The 21,112-nt window shown below is 42.4% G+C and overlaps 1 protein-coding gene and 1 pseudogene across 3 annotated transcripts; both read right to left on the bottom strand.

Moving 5' to 3' along the window:
* Positions 1 to 9,845: 9,845 nt before the first annotated feature.
* Positions 9,846 to 12,068, bottom strand: LOC147638287 (uncharacterized). Of its 2 annotated transcripts, none has more exons than XM_086798189.1 (3): positions 11,633 to 12,068; positions 11,309 to 11,537; positions 9,846 to 11,196 (listed from the first exon to the last, which is right to left on the bottom strand). In XM_086798189.1, the coding sequence occupies exons 1-3, from the start codon at positions 11,830 to 11,832 to the stop codon at positions 11,185 to 11,187; spliced, it is 441 nt and encodes a 146-aa protein (XP_086654315.1). In that variant the 5' UTR covers positions 11,833 to 12,068; the 3' UTR covers positions 9,846 to 11,184. The 2 variants fall into 2 exon arrangements, with proteins under 2 accessions (XP_086654315.1, XP_086654316.1); XM_086798190.1 differs by having other exon boundaries at positions 11,432 to 11,537; positions 11,633 to 12,066.
* Positions 12,069 to 17,216: 5,148 nt separating this feature from the next.
* LOC147638286 (pentatricopeptide repeat-containing protein At2g33680-like) lies at positions 17,217 to 20,666 on the bottom strand (annotated as a pseudogene). Its single transcript, XR_015265834.1, has 2 exons — positions 19,107 to 20,666; positions 17,217 to 18,746 (listed from the first exon to the last, which is right to left on the bottom strand). The product of XR_015265834.1 is annotated as a pentatricopeptide repeat-containing protein At2g33680-like (transcript).
* Positions 20,667 to 21,112: the final 446 nt, after the last annotated feature.

The raw sequence follows: 21,112 nt of genomic DNA, 5'->3' as shown, positions 1-21,112 counted from the left end.
AATTAAAGGAAAACCACTACGAAATGTGAAACTCATATGGGGGTTCATGCCCACCCATATAGAGATAGATGTGTCTAGTGCAAATAAGCAAGTGCAAGGAATGGCGACCGTACGTTCTCAAATGAATCCACATGCTATATTGAACACGATTCTTAAAAAAGAGTGCTTTAAACTTTAAGATCTTCATGAAACAAACTTCTATGAAGTGTTAGATACCACAACACATTTTCCTCAGAGGATAAGGATTCAAAAGTGCTTTCTTACATATTATTTTTGTTCTTGGTCAATGGGAACCACATGTCTTCAAGATGCCTACCATTGGACAAGGTTCAAGTGTAGACCTTGTTAATAGAATGAGGCATGGTGGTAGTTTGGTTGGCTAGTGGGTTCATCCCACCTTCCAATGACCATTTCAGATCACCTTAGGCCTTGTTTGGACCCACGACCACTGTATAATTTTTTGGCTAACGGTATACCCCTGGTAGCCTATTTGATAGTGTGCCATACATTTCAATACCTTTCACCAATTAAGGTTAGTGTTTAAACTACGTATATGTGTTAAGTTTCTCAACCACATATTCTCCTCATAATGGGGGATTGCCAAAACATGAGCTAACTAAACCCATTACAAAAAGTAGAGTAAGGGTGGTCATTGATATCTAACATTCACACTCATTGACCCAATATTAACTACGGGCAAGGTGCAATACTAAATTGTTGGTGATGGCATCCTAGTTGATCTTTGTGTAAAGAGCCTTAATGAGCATATCAACATGGGTAGTAGACTATTTGCACCTCCCTTAAACATGATGAGCTCATGCACAAAGTGATACTAAATCTCAATGTTCTTGGTAGAGCATGGAACATTGGATTATTTATAATGACCATGTAACTTTGGTTGTCACACTATAACATTATTGGTTGCATCATTGGTTTCTCTTGCTTTACTCTCATATCCTCAAAGATCTCCACTTGAGCCATGATGCCTCACAAGAGCCTACGCGTGCAGCCTTATACTTAGCCTTTATTGAAGAGACGGCCAAAATAAGCTCCTTTCTTGCTTATCAAAAAATTATATCCAAAATTAAGTGTGAAGTAATAACCTGTCTTGAGTGTCTTGTGTTGTCCAAATCACTAGCCTAGTGTAAGTCACAAAACCCATAAAGGATTTTTATTTTTTTTGTAATGTACATAATTTTATAAGCTAGTGTACCCTGTAACACTTACATTATCCTACCTTTCTCTTATGGCTAGTTCGACAACTTGCATAAGACACCCACAAAAAAATGATGTCTAGATTGGTGTTATGAAAGAAAATGAGACTCATTTTGCTAGTATCCTATACAAGGTCTCATCTACAAGTGGTGACTAAAGAAAAAGTTGTAACCTATGTTGCAGCGACTTCACATGCCATGCTAAATTCCTTACAAATCTCTATAACACATAATTTTGTTGAGAGATGAAAACTTTACCAGAATCCTTTGACATTTTAATGTCTAAGCACACTAGTGCATGAGACCATTTTTCTTGATTACATGTTGATGACCAGATCATCTACATACAAGATGATGCACTTGCCCTTCTCAAGAAAAACATATGGATTTAAATTTAAGGGGAAGCAATACCAAAATAAATAATCCATTAGTATCAAAAACTCATAGAGATATCATTTGAAGCCAATATACCCATCGTTCCTTTTCTCATTAAGCACTTATCGGAGGAAAATACAATAACGTGCATCCACACTTACAAAACATGTTATCCATCATAGTTAACATAAAGCGAAAGAATGAGCACAACCAAAAGAACCTTCATAAAAGAAAAGGTTTAGATACAAAAGAACCTACGTGTGAGATGTCCTCAAATCATCGCAAATAGAGACATAAGAAAGTGCTTCCCAAAAAGGAGAATTATGCTAAGAACATACAAGAGGTTAAAAACAAAGTTTAGAAACAAAATTACACAAGAACCTTCCTTAAAAAAAGGCAAAGTAACACAAGAACTTGAAAGATGGAAGCCCAAGGTCTTTCAAAATGATCGCATAAAAGCTATCAATCTTGCCACTAGGGTATCATCGTGGTTTTGAGAAAGAAAGAGATATCACATCCTTGCTCACTAACGTCACTCGCCTATCTAGGAGTTCATTTAAAAACACACAAAAAAGGAATCTATATATTTGGTAATTCCTTTCAAGATGATATTCACTCCCCCTCTATGTTTATGCACCCCTCTCTATGTTCATGCTCCCCTATGTTCATGTCGTATGAGCATCACCACCACTATGAAAAGATAGGAACTTTTCTATTTCCCCATGCATGCAAAAAAGTTTGTGTTTTTTTCTTTCTTTGCACCTTTTTGACCTTTCTTGCACATTACAAATCCACACATCTCCCTAATTGTGATTTAAGTCTATTTTGCACCTTCACACCTTTTTTTCCTTTGTATCCATAGTTTTTTCACCCTCTACAACCCTAATATCACTTTCATCTTCTTCTACACTCTACATGTAACAAATAGAACACACCCACATGTTTGTGAAACCCTAACTATTCTACAACATGATTGTATGCTTAAGATCAGCCTATCACTCATTGCACCTTCATAGTAGCTATATACATCTACACACACTTGCCTTTTCCCATACCATTTCATCACCACCATGGATGGCATCTAGCCCACATGGTCCATCACCTAGAAGACAAATACTCGATCCCTACAACACAAGATAAATGTCCTTGTCAATAGCCCACTCGACATCGATAAACTCTAAGAAATAAAGGGCATGGTGATATGATCCACCATTAAGGCGGTAGGTGGAATGGAGTGAATCATAAAGCTCAAATTAGGGACAAATCATCATGGATTAATACAAGATTAAGGACAATCTCATACAATGGCTATGATGTCTAAGTGAGTTAACCTCCCACCAAGAGGAAAGAATCAGCCTTCCATAGGCCTAGGTTGAAAGCCATGAGGCTCCAAGAGTCATGAGATGACTAATGTTAAAAGATATCAAAAAGTGTAAAGGTGTCAAAAAGGTACAATGATAGTCCATGAGCCCCCTTTTATACTTGAGCCCATGACCAAGGTTCTAGACCTAAACTAAAGGTGTTTTTTCATTACAAACCATCCCCTCCTATAATGATTTTGTCCTCAAAATCAACGGGTGGTCATGCCCAAAGAAAAGACATATTTAAGTGGCTATGTACAAAAGCTAAAAAACTCACATCCATGGCGGAATATCGATGTAGCAGAAGACCCATACATGAATCATATGACCCCTAGGGTCAAATGAAAAGGATGAAGGACTCTGATGAGGCTATCTATGCAACTGCCTGGATCGAAAGGAAATCCAAGGCAATGGTCTATCGATAATCTGGTGCAAGTGGAGAGGATAAGGAACCACTGTCGATGATGAAGCTAGTCGAGTATCCTAAAGGATCAAATGGAAAAGATACTAGTATCACCCCGAAGATGAGGTAATCCACACAAGTGTGACCACATATATGGAATGTAAATCCAATCCATATAGGCTCCAAAGTAATGACTCTCAAACCTCCTAGATTGAATGGATACTGTGAGAGCCAATGTTAGTGTTGTGGCCGGCCAATCCTCTTGGATCAAATGGATAGACACCCAAGTCGATGATGACGTAGCTCGCTATAACTCCGCCTGGGTCAAATGGATATCCAAAATGTAGACCATCTAATTATGGAATGAATGTGTGACCACCTGGATCAAAAAGGAAGTATCCAAGCTCCTCATCCAAAGTGAAATAACAACTAGAAATATCATCAAATCCATGATTCAAATAACTTCTCAAGTGAGAATCTGGATGTGATGCATGTAAATCCACATAATGCACCATATAATTAGAAACCATGCATCCCAAATGACATATACTACATCCAAAAGTAAATGTCCTGGCCCCAAAGAAAACAAGATTATGTCGACATCTGTAGGAGCTGAATGAACATAGCTCAAGGTCGGCCTCATGTAGAGTCAAATGTGAACTCATGGCACCGTCACATGTAGCACCACTCGCAAAGTCGAAGGCATGATCCACCATATCAATGTATGTATGAGTATGACCTGACCCATCCACAATATCTCCATGTGCAACACACTCTATATATGTGTATCTCTCTAAGATAAAAGTTGGATCATCATAAAGATTATCACTAAGCACTGACAAAGCGTCTACACAAGAGAGATAAGTGGTATCAACCAACTCACTATCAATGGAATCTCCAAGGCCACTAAGGTCATCCCCAAAAGTATAGACAATCTCTACTGGTGTCCCTATATGACCTAATCCCATAATAAATCAATTTCCAATAACACTGGATCTAAGAAAATACCTAGATCAAATGTAAATCTCTCGAGGTCAATGTCATAGGATATGCTAAAAATATGATCGATATGCATACTCCTATGATGTATCACCTCTATATACTCATCACTACTCTCATGCACTATCACTGACTGCTCAATCACAACAACTCGATCCACACGAATGCTGCTAGGAATGCTATGAAAACTAGGAGTATTGGTCGTATATATATGAAATATCTCCACATGTGACAACTCTAGAGGAGTAGTCCAACACATCTAATACTAGAACCTTGGGTATATGCTCCTCATGGTCTATGATTTGCTCTCATCAACATGTGAAGTATCATCATCCCGAATCTCACACAGTGCAATGGATGCATCACTAATCAAGAGCTAATCCCCATGACAGTCTTATGCATCACTACTATGATCCGTTGGAAGGTAGGTACACATAGGCGTATCAACAATCACAATGCTCGGAATGCTCGTTACCATCCCTCCCATCAAGATCATGCGCCCACATGATCTGACTCACACACATCACTCTCACTATCACTAACACATACATTGTCATCATGTGCATATGTGTCGATGGCAACATGTGCATGTGTATCACTATCATCATGTGTATGTGTGTGCGATACATCTATATCATCATGTGTATGTGTGCATGATACATCATCATAGGTATGTGGGTGTGATACATCAGTCATCACGTGTGTGTATGACCATCACCATGTGTATATGTGTCAACATCAATATCATCATCAACATGATGATCATCATCACTACCACTGATGATACCCATCCTCAGGTACATAGTCATCTCTGCTCACAAATGTAGGGAACTCAATCAAGTCCCCACATACGTCATTCCGTGAGAAAGCAATGCTGAACCATCCATGTAAAGATAACCACATAGATCCTCAACAAAATCACCATATGTAGAATGCCTGTACCATCTGCATGGACATCCTCCTTAACCAAATTCTTAAATGGATCCCATCAGTATAGTGGTTGGGCGGTTGGCTAACCCACAGGACTTAGGCTGGACTGATGGATCCCTAATATGAGACTCAATTCTGTTATGGTACGATAGAAGAAGTAAATCATCACTGGCAGATAAAAATTGTTCTATGGAAGAATCAACGGCTGTGCCTCTCAATGAGGAAAAAAGTGTTGGTCTCTATGATCCAAGTGCAAGTCTTTTCCTTGATCTGACTATGGGAACTTACGGGTTTAGTCAGATCAGTTCAGTTAGTTAAGACTCTTGACTACTTTAGAGTAAAAATATCCTGAAGGAATCGCCCGTGCTTTTCGGGCGAGGGAAGTTTTTTCGGGTTTGGTTTTGGAAGAACCGAGGGATTAGTCTCTTGTCCGGATATACGTGGGCGAGGCCTCGAGTGAAGGACCCTGCCCTACGCAAGAAGTGTTACTTCCGCTGCTAGCACCCAAGATTCGTTGCGCGGGGAGGGGACAGGGATCTTTCAAGAATGAAAATGGTGAGAAGGGGAAAAACCTAATGTCCTCTTTCCATATAGAAGAGGATATTACAAAACCAAATGAAATAGATATGTAGGATTTAGAATTTAATGATTATGAGGATATGGAAATGAAGGAGATGAAAGAAAAAATCTCTAATATAGAAAACAAACTTGAGAAAATGATGGGTCTTCTTAGCTCCTTGATGAGAGGGGAAGGATTGGGAGTAAAGAAATATCTAAAAGTAACATTGGTTAAGGGAAGAAAAAAAACTCTAAAAAAAGGATTGAATGAAACCATAATTGAAGAGGGTCCCAAAACAAGAGACCATGGTATGGTATTCAAAGATTTAAAGGCACTCACTTTTAGTGGAGGAGAGAAATAAAGATGCAGTCCAAATTTTTTTTAACAAAAATGGCAAGATTTGCATCTTTTAAGAAATGTGCCTGATCACAACTGCCCAGCTTATTCTTACAAGGCAAAGCTTATAAGTGGTGGATGAGTTTAGCGAAAGGTAGGCAAGCACCTGATTCTTGGGATTCATTCAAGGAATTATTCTTAAAGGAATATCTTCCTAAAAATGAAAAAGATCAAAATTTGGAGGATACGAATAATTGTTCTATGGCACAAAAGAATTTAAATCTCACTCAATATATAGCTTGATATAGAGAATTTGTCTGAAAAATTAAGTATAATTTTAAAAAATTAAGAGGCTTCATTATAGGCCTAAAAAGGGAGTACAAGAAGAAAGTTCACTCCAAAGAGCCAAAAAACTTAGATGAGGCTATAAGATTTGTAAAAAATTTTGACGATATCATGGGTAATTGTAATCATAAAGAAAAATATAAATTTTTTCCATACAAACCTCATGGAGAAAATTTTGGCTCTTAAAAAAGAAAGGGTTTTTTCTTTAAAAAGGAAGAATCTTTAAAAACAAAAACAAAAACAAAAACAAAAATCCAATACTAGTAAGTTTCTAAAAAAGCAAGATTTTTAGAGAGCGGTTAAAGAAAAACTTTATTTCTCTCTTGTCTTAAAAAAGCATTATTCTAAGTCCTAAGGACAAGAACTTACTAGGAATAGTAATAATGCGAGACATGATAAAAAGCATTATTCTAAGTCCCAAGAACAAGAACTTACTAGGAATGGTAATAATAAACCTAAAGGAAAATTAGTGCACACCATTCAAGTGTTGATACTTAAGGATTCTCCTAAATATAACTCGGTCGAGGTTTGTCATTGTGATGAAAAGCATTGTTGTATGGTGGCAAAATCTACGTGGGAACCAACATTTGGACCACATCATTTGGTTCGAGTGCATGAAAATATTAAGAATAAAAAAGTTTGAATCCTCATAGATGATACGGCCACACATAACTTTTTAAATTACAACTTGGTTAAGAAACTTAAGTTGCCTGAAGTACCAAGTTCTCATAAGTATATAGTATCATTAGCCAATGGCTATGATAAAGATGAGCGGGATACTGTGGTAAACCAAGTTGGGATAAAGATTCAAGAGTATGAAGCACTTTTGAATTTTCAAGTGATGCTTATGTCAACCGCAGATGTAATTCTTAGGAGAGAATGGTTGCTAGTGTGATGACACGGATGGAGATGGTTCAGAGAAACTAGCCAACAATTCCTCCTCATGAGCAGCTCAAATATCAACCCTCTTATAGATTAGCCCAGCTTTGATGTACCACCCCCACCATCAAGTCCCACCCCACCATCTTAGCCACCTGGAGATCCCAAACCCACTTAGGCTACTGATACTTTTCCAACCCCGATTGGCTTTCCAGCTATCCTTCCTTTTCACATTCTCCCTTCTTCATGGGAGACCATAGAGTCTTAAGTTCAAATTGAACTCGTCTTTCGGTATGGTTGCTTCTACATGAACCATACCAAAAGACGAGGAACTAAATGCGAGAATGTTAATCATGCTAATCCATGAAGATCAACTCATGAATGCATTGCACTCATGGGAGCTTATGCTTCATGAAAATTATTTCATGGATTCCCACACAACCTTTGATCTTGTAGAAATAAGGGTTGTCAACAGAACCCTACATGTGGAGGCTGTGTCTAGGGGGACAACAACGTGTCATGACTTGGGCTTACAACCACAATGGAGGGTGAAGTACCTCAAAGATCCAAAATACTGGGTAGTTTACTATAAAGCACCTTGCCCACAAAGGATATATCCTTATTATATGCCAATGAAGGACTTGGCAAAAATATAACAAGTGGGACTAGCCAAAACTAGGGCCTGTGACCTCTCTCTTCTTGCAAGGACATGCTCACATGCATGAAGAACTTCGTTAACAAGCAATATGGCCACATCCTCTCTCTTGCAAGGACATGCTCTCATGCATGAAGTAACTTTGTCAGCAAGTAATATGCAACATCCTAGATGCAGTAGTTATTACTAACACAAATTAGCTTTTGACATGAATCAAGGTCCCAATTTCTTAGAGTGTAATGACGTAAAATTCATGCACGGGCAATGCACATCATTACTTTTGAAGGCATGTTGGTGGTTTGGGCATTGGCTTGGGCATTGCATCATTACTTTTTGAAGCCATGCTGGTGGGCATTGGCTTGGGCAGTGCATCTTTACTTTTTGAAGCCATGTTGGTGGGTATTGACCATCATACGCCTTTCTTCAATGCAGTAGCTAGTGGCTCCCTTGAGCTCCTCTCCTATGGGGGCCATGCATCATTGAAGCCATGCTGGTGGGTAATGGCCATCATTACATCATTACTTTTGAAGCCATGTTGGCACCCTTCTTCAGTGCACTAGATCCCTTGAGCTCCTCTCCTAGGGGGGCTATGAAAAATTATATTTTGGCATGAATCAAGGTTCTAACTTCCCACAACTACAATATTATGAGAAGGTAAAAGTCATTACTCTTGAAGACATGCCATATACTATGTTTTGGCCATCATATGCTTCTTTGATGCACCAACCAATGGCCCTCCCAAGATTCTCTCCTTGAGCATTATGATTGAGAGACATCCACAACAATAGCTAATGGTAAGCCAAAGACAACATCACCTTTAGGAAAAGGGGTAGGATAACCACTTTGGTAGATTATTTTGTACGATGCCCATGTCCACTTCTTGTAATTCAATCTTATCTTTTGTAAGAAAGTGTTATGTACTAAATGTGTCCTACCAATGTGCTTCCTGAGGAATGGGGAAGTCCTTTGACTTTATTTGTAACACAGAAAGAAGCTTGTAAGCCAAGGACTATTTTAAAGTCTTGCTTGATCAGGATGTGGCAAGTTGATGCTATTAAAAGATACCGAAAGGTATGGTGTGATCAAAAAGGTAAAATTTTCTTGTTTGAGGTAGTGGATGTGGTTTTGCTAGCTCCAAATGGGACCCCATGGAAGCAAGGTGAAACTTTGATGGTTGAGACTATGCAAGATAGCTCATAAAACCAATCAAGTCATGCTAATTACATTAAAGTAAGTTCACTTTCTAAATCATTTGAATGGATTTAGACTAAGGGCTGACTAAAGAAAATGTGGAAGAAAATCACCCACAAGGTTTGCTATGTGATGGTACATGTGTTGGGCTGAGCTGGTGTGGCGTGAAAATAAGGACTCGAGTTCAAACCCCGGCCCTAAAAAAAGCTCATTGAGCAAGCTGAATTTTGTACCATCTCTCGCAAAAAGAGAGGATATTTTTGCTGGTGTGATGATGTGGTGGTTAAATGTGACTAACGAATCCTACTAAGAAGTCCTCTAAAATTGCCACAGGCTTCTAATCTAAAAAACCCAGCCCTAATTTGGTAGCCTAAGAGGACCCAAAAATGTTAAGGGTTACCAAAATATAAATACTTCTCCAATGCAAATTTTCTTCAAGATGTGTAAAAAGGAGTGGGAAAATTATTGGCACAAAAGAAAAGTCTCAATGAGGAAACTTATTTTCTCTCTAGACAATTCAATCACCTGTTAGTTAGACAAAATCAAAGGTAAGAATGGATACCTTGCATATAAACGGGTGCAAGTCTATCCAAAAAGCTTTGAAAACAAAATGACACCTTTATTAATCATGGATGGAAATCTATAATGGAGCTTCCATGATCATGTTCTACTCAGGTAGGTCTACTTTGGTACGTCTCAAAAAGGCTATTGGAACCTCTGCATTTTAGTGAATTGAGGATCCGCATAAGAATTCACAGGAGCTTCCACGCTCATGTTCTATTCAGATAGGTCTACTCAGGCGTCCCAAAAAGGCTATTGGAACCTCCACATTTTGGTTGCTTAAGGCTCCAAAAACTACTTCCATGCTTAGCATGGCTTAGCATGAAGAGAAAAGACCATTTATGAATGTAGGTTGAACTCAAAATGAGGGTGTTGCACCTGCATCCAGTCACAACCCTTCACTTTCTTTGATGCTCCAACCCACTGCTATCTACTCTTGGCCTTCTACATTGATCTCCCAAGCACTCACCAGACGAGCGAAGCTCGAGTCCACGTGCCCCGCAGCCTTTTCCAACAATCAGTTCCTCCTCTTTCACAAAACGGCAGGAATACATGATGGCAACGCTTCTCCTCCACCTTACTCGTGTCACCACTGACTCTCCAACGAGTCAAGACGCCCACCGCCGCACTCGAAGATAAAGAAGCCGCTGCTGGTACCTTCTCCAATCCAAACTTCATTCATTTTGTACATCATCCAATATCCCTTTGATCTGGGATAATATAAAACTCATGCATACTGTATACAATTATGGCAGATTTGCATTCCCTCGCAACACCACTGCTTGGTTTTATAAAGGGGAATGTTACAGTATGGATTACACCTACCATGCATACATGACTCACATGCACATGTACATTCACATGACATGCACCGGACACTTGTCTGTTTCAATTAGTTGTAACAGTTTGTAACCACTTACAAGAGACCCTCTCACAATTGTAATACACAACTCTCGTACATACATCTCAAATTGCAATACATTCAGTTACATCCTCTTGTTCTTGGTAGTTGTGTTCATCCCCTTCACTCTGCATGTGCGCAGCTATGGAGGACCTCAACCTCTAACCAGGCTATCTCCTCTACCCCTTGGTTCTACCTGAACCTTAACATGTATATGCAACTGTGATGAAGCCTCTCTTTCAAATCAAATTTGAATGGGCTGACCTCAAACGGCTTATCGCACTTGGCCGCCCTTAATTTGGCTATTTTGGAGGTCACTAGCTGGATTTCAAAAATTCAATGTCCTCGGGGGTGCTGCCACTTACGTCAGCCACATCACCCCTCATAATCTTTTCCGGATCATCACAATTTTCAGCATTCTGGGCGTCCTTTAGCTTGATCACCACTCCATCAAACACTTTCATGTAGGGCCTTTTCACAAAATTCCCTGCAAAAGTACATGGTTGCAACACATGGTTAGAAAACAAAACCTGAGCTAGTTTAACTCGAGCCAAAGCTACCACACCCATAGTGTCATCCAGAGTTCCATTAAAGCTTACCTCAATTTTTTGTAGACACGGTACAGCAACACACATGGTTAGAGAAGAAAACCTGAGCAATAGTTTAACTCGACCCAAAGCTACCACACCCACAGTGGCATCCAGAGGTCCATTAAAGCTCACCTCAATTCTCTTTCTGATTTTGTAGACACGTACAGCAGCTTGTTCCCAATCTGAATACCTGGCTTTTGCAACTTCTAGCCAGATCACTTCCACACTTGCGCCTTTCCTGGGAAAATATGAACAGGAGAAACCCAGGATGTAAGCTAGGATTTCATTCGAAACTTCCACCTTGACACGTGCGTACCGAAGTTCACACCCAACCTTGCAAATGATACACCATGGACTGCGTGTGAATCTTGAACTATCGAGAGCAAGACCCTTAAATCACCATCCTTCACGAAGGCCGTGAATGGTCCATGGTTATTTTCAAAAAGGGTCCTGGTTGCTGTTGGTCGCCCTTCCTTGGAGCATGGTCTCTCGAGGGCCATTCCCTTCACCTTGTACACCATTTTCGAGATCATCACTTTCTTACGCAGTGCCTGTTTGTACTATAAATCAGTCACGGGTTGACAGAAAAATGATTTGCACTGTCAAGTTGGTTCGTGAAATCAACTTCCCTTGCAACTGCTTGTCACCATTGTCATTAACATCCAAACGTTGTGATCTGACCTCGTTAATCTCATAGTGCCTTCCCTGGAAGCATATGCTGCTTCCAGCTGGCCAATGGTCACCCAGTTCTGCCTTACCATGCATGCGTTTGAACAGCTCTCACATTAGCCACTCCACTAGCTTGAAGCCATAAGGCTGTGGGATCTTGATAGCTTTCACGTGATATCCATGGGGCGGTGTTGGGAATCCAAGCTTGCAAGTTGAAGAAATACGTGTGACAACTGGCATCAAATATTTCTATTTTAAATATGTTTTTAATTAACTAAGCGATGCAAGCCAAAAGGCGCATCGAACATGTATAAAGCAAATAGCCACGCCTAATAAAATGCACCGATTCAGTTCTCTGTCTGTGTACGCGCTTCACAGCGCTGTTCTCTTAACTCTCTGTGTAATTCAAAATTCTACATGGTATCTCGCTGAGAGGTGCGCAGACCCTCCACGAATTGCCACAGCGCTCCCTTCCCTCTGGTGTTGCTGATCCGGACAGCCTCATCCGATGGCGCAAGGGAACCGCTCCTACAAGATTGACAGGCTGACGGATACCAATTTTCAACCCTGGAAGACGAAAATGATTATGATCCTACAAACACAGGATCTGATGGCTATTGTTGATGGCACCTCTGTGTGCCCCGCTCCTGCTGACCCTACACACGCGGATTGGAAGGCGAAGGACCTCAAGGCAAGGCTCGAAATGTTACTCCACATGGAAGATGCGCAGACCCAGGCGGTACGAACCCTCACCACAGCAAAGTCAATCTGGGATTATTTGATTGCTACATACGAACGGAAGAACAAAGCCTCTCAGGTAAATTTGTATAAAAAATTAAATTCATTGCATATGGAGGAAGATGGTGAGGCCGATAAATTCATTCGCCTTTGGCGTTTGGCTATGGATGACCTCATCATCTCTGGTCTTGTCCTCCCTGATGACTTTCAAGCTGTATTGCTGCTCGCTGCCTTGCCTCCCAGTTGGCAACCCTTCATTACTACCAAAACCAATGTTCCTAACCTCACATTGCCCATTCTTATCCCTTCAATCCTTGAGGAATATGAGATGCGCCGCACTGTAGTTCCCAGTACCTCTTCATCATCTACCAGCATCGCCATGTTCTCACGCAATATGCCCTCACGAGGACGCCCAAATGGCTCCTCCTTTTCCAGGACTTCATCCTCATCAAACTGGCGACCCAAGTCTTCATCCTCAAGATTTCAGCGACAAAACAATACTAGACACCCTTTTCGCTTTACTAAACCATACTGTAATAGCTGCAAAGTCACTGGTCATGATGACAGGACTTGCTGGAAGCAACATGGGCGTTCACGAAAGACCCATGCAAACTATGTCTCTAATTCCGCCTCGGATGAGGAATCCGACTTGGAAACCTTCGAGACATCTACCCAATCCTCAGAGGAGGATATACTCTTATGCCTAATGGCCACACACATGTCTCAACCTTTACCCTACAATGTACCTTCAACTTCTTGGATCTTAGACACAGGGGCAACATGTAATCTTACATCTCATCGTGAGGTCTTGAGACATTATAAACCCCTCACCAAGCCCTTTGAAGTTCGCTTTGGTAATAATACCACCCAACAAGCCTTGGGCGTAGGAACCGCACACATCATGCTTTCGGATGGCAATGTAGTGGCTGTGAACAAAGTGTATTATGTGCCCTACATAGCCAAGAATCTTATCTCAGTTAGCCAAATTGCAGAAAATGGCACTAAAGTCGAGTTTGGAGCTAACCATTGCACAATTCGTCATAGACTTCCTGGGGGTGATCGGTATGAAGTTCTTGGTCCCAAAATTGGGAAACTTTACATTTTAGGACATTCTAAACTCATTGAAGAATGTCATAGTAGCTTCCTGACTCCAAATCCCGACTATAGCACGCTGATCTGGCATTATCGCCTAGGGCACCTTAACTTACCCACCATGCAAACAATTGCCACCCGAAACCTTGTATATCATTATGCATTACCAAGGAGAAGCCGCTTAGATCTATGTGAGGGCTGCATATATGGCAAATTAGCAAATACAAAATACCCATCTAGTAGGACATCAACACACCATCCTCTAGAACTTGTGCATTCTGATTTGTGCGGCCCATTACCCGTCATATCTCTAACCCACCATAGGTACTTCATCACCTTTATAGATGACTTCACTAAATATACAAGTGTGGCCTACATCCCAAACAAAAGTGGACACACTGTATTGAATGCTTTTAAGTCCTACCATTCTATCGTGACTAATCATATAGGTCTCCCCTTACGATCCCTTCAAACTGACAACGGAGGAGAATATACATCACATATCTTCAAATCTTATTGTGAACAGCATGGTATTCGCCAACGGCTTACCGTACCATACAATCCTCAGCAAAATGGCATAGCAGAAAGAAAGAACCGTTCTCTTATGAACATGGCACGTAGCATGCTTAAGACAGCTGACCTCTCTCCCTCATTCTGGGAAGAAGCAGTTTCGACCGCATGCTACCTTCAAAATCGTGCTTTCACAAGAATTATCAACCAAATTCCATACACTTTATGGTATGGTCAAAAGCCAGATTATGCCATCTTGCGAATTTTTGGTTGCACTGCCTATGCCCATGTTCCACCCTCTCAGCGCCATAAGCTTGGTGATCATGCAATCAAAGCCATTTTTGTAGGCTATGGTGAACCCTATGGCATCAAAGGCTATCGGCTATATGATACTTCTCAACGTAAGTTCTTTTACAGCCGCAGTCTCGTCTTCGATGAAGATTCTCTTTTGAAAGATAGACCTCGCCTCCCTGTCTTACCTGCACCCTCAACTGCGTCTTCTTCTTCCTCTCCTCATGCTCGGTCCACTACTTCGTGGCGCGCACCACCTGATCCTGCACCTGTAGCAGCTGCACCTCTACCTGCAGCCCCGCCTGCTCCTGCTCCTGCTTTGAATCCACCCCTCATCCCTCAAACAAATCCACCAACTCAGCCCATTACTCCATTGGTCCCCTCACAGATCCCAGCCAGCCATGGAACTGCCCGCCACACTCGTTCCTTTACCCGCCTTGATTATGGCAAATCCACTCAACCTTCATGCTCGAATCCTCCTTGGGACCCTACCGGACCTCATTCAACACGACGGCCTCCATATGTAGCACTCGGCTCCTCCTCATCCTCCCGAAAGAAACCTACCTACAGACCACTAGCCATTCAGTGGGACACATTGGATAAAGACCCTGCTTCTCACTCCACTGAGTCCCAACCAGTTTCTACACCCGAACCTCCGTCTTTTGATTGCCCCAGCTCATGGCCTACTTTGTCAAACACATCCCCTTCTACTTCTGCCTCTTCATCACCCCCACAACCACAACCTCGCACTCGATCTTTGGCTGAAATCTATCAGGAAACTGAGCCCTCTTTGGCAAATCTTGTGTCCTCCTTTGCTGATGACGACTTTATTGGCTCTACTTTCACTTCCCCGGAGCTGCATGATGATAGTGAATCTGACCCTTTATCTGTAGAAGAGGCCCTTGCTGGTCCCCACTCACAACAATGGCAGCAAGCCATGCAAGATGAGCTTGTCGCGCTGCAGAAAAACAAAACCTGGACACTTGTTCCACTACCTCCCGCACGCAAGCCTATTTCATGCAAGTGGGTGTTGCGTCGCAAACTCCATCCTGATGGTTCAGTTGCTCGATATAAAGCCCGTCTGGTGGCTAGGGGCTTCAGTCAAGTTACTGGTCTCGATTATGGCGACACCTTTTCACCAGTTCTTCGCATGTCCTCCTTTCGTCTACTGCTGGCTCTCGCTGCTGCCCTTGACTTGGAGCTCTTTCATCTTGATGTCCAAACTGCTTTTCTTCATGGTGAATTGCCTGAAGAAATCTACATGGAGCAGCCACCATACTTTCAGTCGAAGACATCTCCTCGCTTTGTTTGCAGACTCCATCGCTCTCTCTATGGCTTAAAGCAATCTCCACGCCTATGGTTTCACAGGTTCAATGATTTCATGCTTTCGCACGGCTATCAAAGACTTAATTCTGAACCCAATGTGTACATTAGGCACACTCGTGACAGTCTTTTGATTGTGGCACTTTATGTTGATGACATCCCCATGCTAGGTTCCACTCGCGCGGTCATTGATTATGCTCTACGTGAGCTCCAATCTGCATTTCCCATCACCATTTTAGGGAATTTGACATATTTTTTAGGGCTGCAAATCATTCGTGACCGCACTCATAAAACTATTATTGTACATCAATCATCTTACATCAGTTCTATGTTAAAAGAATTTGGCTTATCTGACATCAAACCCGCTGTCACACCTCTCCCTGTTACATGTAAATTTTCAATAAAAGATTGCCCAACCAATGTGCATGAACAAGAATACATGTCACAATTTCCATTCCGGTCTCTCATTGGCAAATTACGGTACTTAGTTACTGGAACAAGACCAGATATTTGTTATGCATGCAACCTCTTATCCCGCTTTATGCATAATCCCAGCATGGCGCATTGGAAATCACTCATTCGTGTTGTACGCTACCTCAAGCATACTACTAATTATGGGATCCAATTTTCTTCTCAATCTACGAGTCAACCCATTCCTCTTCTTGGATGGTCTGACTCCGATTGGGGGGGGGAAACAGATACCCGCAGATCTACTGCTGGATTTGTGTTTACTCTCGCAGGGGGCGCCATCACTTGGCAATCCAAAAGGCAAACTTCAGTGACACTCTCAACAGCTGAAGCGGAGTTTGTAGCTGTGGCATTAGCTGCCAAAGAAGGACTATGGCTACAATCAGTCATTGAAGAACTCAGGCTAATTCCTAAACCATCTTTAAAAATTTTCTGTGATAACATGTCATGTATTTTCTTAGCCAGCAATCCAAAGCATTCAGAAAAGACAAAGCATGTGGATTTGAAGTACCATTTTACACGCGAATTGGTGGAATCGAAGAAACTTGAATTAGAGCATACATCAACACAAACAATGTGGGCTGACTTCCTAACGAAAGCTCTACCAGCTGATAAACACAAAGAATGTTCAGAACATGTTGGCTTACTCAGAGCTCTCACAGAAGAGGATGCCCTTGTCAAGGGGGCGTGAAGAAATACGTGTGACAACTGGCATCAAATATTTCTATTTTAAATATGTTTTTAATTAACTAAGCGATGCAAGCCAAAAGGCGCATCGAACATGTATAAAGCAAATAGCCACGCCTAATAAAATGCACCGATTCAGTTCTCTGTCTGTGTACGCGCTTCACAGCGCTGTTCTCTTAACTCTCTGTGTAATTCAAAATTCTACACAAGTTACTCACGAGTCACGCGCATATGCCCTTCTGGCAAGCCGAACAATCTTGAACGTCTAACGAATGGCCCTTGGGAGGCCCGTTTTCCAAAGAAGGGTGACCGGTGGCAGCCAGGAGCCCTATTATGGAAAATAGGCTAACCAATGACCATTCACGGGACTGTCATGAAAGGAGGAGCCGATTCTGCAGTTGATGATGATGGGAGGACAGATTCTGCAGCTGATGGTGACGCGCAGGAGGTTCTGAGTTTGCTAGGTTGGAATCTGCACCGAATGGGAACGACACCCACTGATATGCCCAAATGCTAAGGCCAGTATCTCAGTGCCCATGCAATGAATCTTTCTTGCTCGCCTTCGACATTGGTTGTAGTAAAGAATCCATAAGAGATCCATATCCTTCTTCCTCCATTTGCATACTTAGTGTCTCTAGCTTAGCATAAATGTTCTCAGTTTGAGGATGACGTTTGTCACTGACAATGAAATCATGCACCTCATTGTTGACTTCGATAACGGCCTGTCCGGGCTTCTTCCATGCGTTTGCAGATAGTCTCAGCCTCTCTACTAAGGCTGCATCTTCCTGCATCCCAGCATACTTGTAAAGGTTATACATGAGCACGTATGCACCAGCCTTCTTGCCATCCATTGCCACAACATGATCAAAACAATGCCTTCCCATTTCCACATTGCTATGTAGTTTGCAGTGACTAAGCAAAGACGTCCACCCGGCAACATCAAACACAAATGGCATGCATTGAAGCAAATCAGCTGCTTCCTCCAAGTGTCCAGCATGGCCAAGAAGATCAACCATACAATTATAGTGGTCGAGCGTAGGTGCAACTTTTTCCTTTTTCATGACTTCAAAGTGCTGGCAACCTTCAACTAATCGGCCCTCCCGACTGCAGGCCGAGAGAAGGCTAACCAAAGTCACATCATCTGGCTTCCAGCCCTCCCGTTGCATGCCCTCGTAATACTTCAGTGCCAAGCTGTACTTTTTGGCATAACCTGCCACCATTGCAGACCAACTCACACTGTCCCTCATTTGCAGTCCATTGAACACTCTTTTACCATCCTCCATGCACCCACACGTGGTGTACATGTCAATCAGGGAGTTTCCCACATGTACATGGGCTTCAAGGTGCCTTTCAAGAATGAAGGCGTGGATTAGCTTGCCCTCTGCTGAAGCTGCCATATTGGAACATGACTTCAAAATGCTGACAAAGGTGATCGTGTCTGGTACCAGGGCCCCCTCTACCATCTTGTGGAAGAGTTGGATGGCATCCTGATCGTGCCCATGCAGGGCATACCCAGCAATCATAGCACTCCATGTCACCGTGTCCCGATGTGGCAATTTGTCAAACATCTTGCGTGCATCATCGATGCTCCGGCACTTCGCATACATATCAATAATGCTGCTTATAACAAATTCATGACACTCAAACCCAATCTCTATTATGGAGCATAGTCACAAGGGAACGGGAACGTTTTGGGGAACGGATGACTGTTTGGAACGGGAACGAAAAGCTTGAATAAAAGGGAACGGAATCGGGAACACCACATCATTGCATAAATGTGTTTATGAATTTACTTTATATATCTGTAAATGCTTCGGAAAGAGGCATAGTAAAGAAAGAACCTCAAACCATCTCAGTAGTGGCCATGATAATGCATAGATGTGTTCTACATGATACATAGTTCACTTATATTTCTTACATGGTCTGCGGTGCCATTTTGGAACGGGAACGGGAACGGCTATCTCTATGGAACGCGTTCCCCCGTTCCAAGAGCTTGGAACGACGTTCCCTTGTGACTATGTTATGGAGGCATGAAGGAGTCTGCCATGCTCAAGGGTCTCAAGGCCCGAACACGCTTTGAGAACGCTCACAAAAGTGGCAGTATCAGGTGCTAAACCTTTGGCTTGCATTTTCTGAAAAAGTTGCAGAGCCTTCAAACCATGTCCATGAGCGTGAGCATATCCACCAATCATTGCACTCCACGTCACCACATTTTTTCCCCCAGTCTTTCAAACACACAATGTGCATCTTCAACACTTCCATGCTTTGAATACACATCAACTAGGGCACTTCCAACCACCAGATCTGACTCAAAGCCTCTTCTAAAGATTCCAATATGCATCAACCTGACATAACCTAAATCTGCTGCACCAGCACATGCTTTTAAACCACTAGCAAACGTGACTAAGTTTGGTTCTGTACCCTCCTGCCGCATTTTTTGGAAAAGTTTGAGGGCTTCCTCACTAGATCCATGCTGTGCATAGCCTGCAATCATGGCTGTCCATGTAACCACAGTCCGTACTGACACGCCATCAAAGACCTTGCGCGCATTCTGTAGGCTTCCACATTTGGCATACATGTCCGTGAGAGAGCTCCCAAGAAACGAATCTGACTCACAGCAACATTCAATGATGTGAAAATGCAGTAGTTTGCCTACATGCAAAGATGCTGCACTAGGGCATGCCTTCAGGATGCTTGCGAATGTGATACTGTTTGGCACAACACTCTCTTGCTGCATTTTTAGAAAGAGCTGAAATGCCTCCTGACAATGTCCATGCTGGGCATAACCCGCAATCATGGCATTCCAAGTCACCACATTTCGAAACTGCAAGCTATCAAACACTCCACGCGCCTCCTTTACACTCCCGCATTTCGTGTACATGTCAACAAGAGCATTGTCAATGACTACATCTGGTTTCAAGCCACTGTTAAGTACCCTCTTGTGAATCAGCCTTCCATATGGCAGGCCTTCTGCACTAGCACATGCTTTGATGACGGCAACAAACACGTGTCCATCTGGTTTTACCCTTGATTGCAGCATTTGATGATACAGCACGATAGCCTGCTTGTTGCACTGGAACTTAACATGTGCAGAGATGATGGCACTCCATGTAAATGCATTGGGTTTAGACAGTTTGCTAAACACTTGATTGGCCTCCCCCAAGCTCCCACATGATGCGAACATGCGGATAAAGTGGCTCCCTATGTATGCATCTGACAGAGGCTGATACCTCGTGATGAGCCTGTGCAGTGCTCTGCCTGCAGCCAGGTCTTGCTTGTCGATGCACCATCTCAGAAGACAGTAGAAAACGTTTGTAGGTATAGAAGATCCTTGCCGATACAGAAGATCAATAGACTGAAAAGCTTCGCCAAGATGTCCTTCGTTGCAAAGCTTCCTCAAACCTTCTAGAAGATTCTTAGGGGCAAGGTTCATGGTCATCCTGCATCAATCAGGATACTAAAAGTTCACAGAACATTTTTACGTACACACACACACACACACACACACACACACATACGTATACACGTTATAGCTAGCTACACGTATTTCGTACGTGCGTACGTTTTGTTCTAGGAGGTCCCTCTATCAGAGGTGTCATTCCCTTAGGGTTTCACTGGGCTATCAAAGGTTGTGCCTCTTCCTCCAATTCTGTCAATTCCATAGGAGGTTGGGAGATATCAGTTCAGCCTACAGTTTCGTGATCTTCTTGGCTTCTCTGAGGGCTTCCTCCTCTAGCTGGTCTTCCCTTCATTTTTTGCCCAATCATCACAGGCTCCTTTAGAAGTCTCTTTGGCAAGTCTCCTTCCAGATCTGCCCTGTCATCCTCTGTCTCCTTGGGCTCTAGGTTTTCATCAATTGTTCTACTGGAGGTTATGGTTGCTTGCAGCTCCCAGTTGAGCTCTAGCTGACCAACCAGGGGAGGGGTGAGCTCCAGTAACTCGTTTAGGCGAGTAGAGCTCCGAGCCCTTCATCAATTGTTCTTCTGGGTGTTCTCTTGCTGCTAGCTTGCAAAAGTCCTGTTTCTTTTTATGCGC

This window comes from Cibotium barometz, chromosome 5 (genome assembly GCF_041138505.1).
Source record: "Cibotium barometz isolate CiBa-2024 chromosome 5, ASM4113850v1, whole genome shotgun sequence".
Lineage (NCBI taxonomy): Eukaryota > Viridiplantae > Streptophyta > Polypodiopsida > Cyatheales > Cibotiaceae > Cibotium > Cibotium barometz.
The sequence above is the reverse complement of the archived record's forward strand: the minus strand, read 5'-3'. Positions and strand labels throughout refer to the sequence as shown.

What these genes read in the sequence shown, in the direction of transcription:
- LOC147638287 (XM_086798189.1), bottom strand. Translation starts at nt 11,832, where the DNA reads ATGATCTCGAAAATGGTGTACAAGGTGAAGGGAATGGCCCTCGAGAGA. An exon ending in CATGGTGTATCATTTGCAAG is followed by an intron (nt 11,538 to 11,632) that starts GTTGGGTGTGAA and finishes ATATTTTCCCAG; the next exon opens with GAAAGGCGCAAGTGTGGAAG.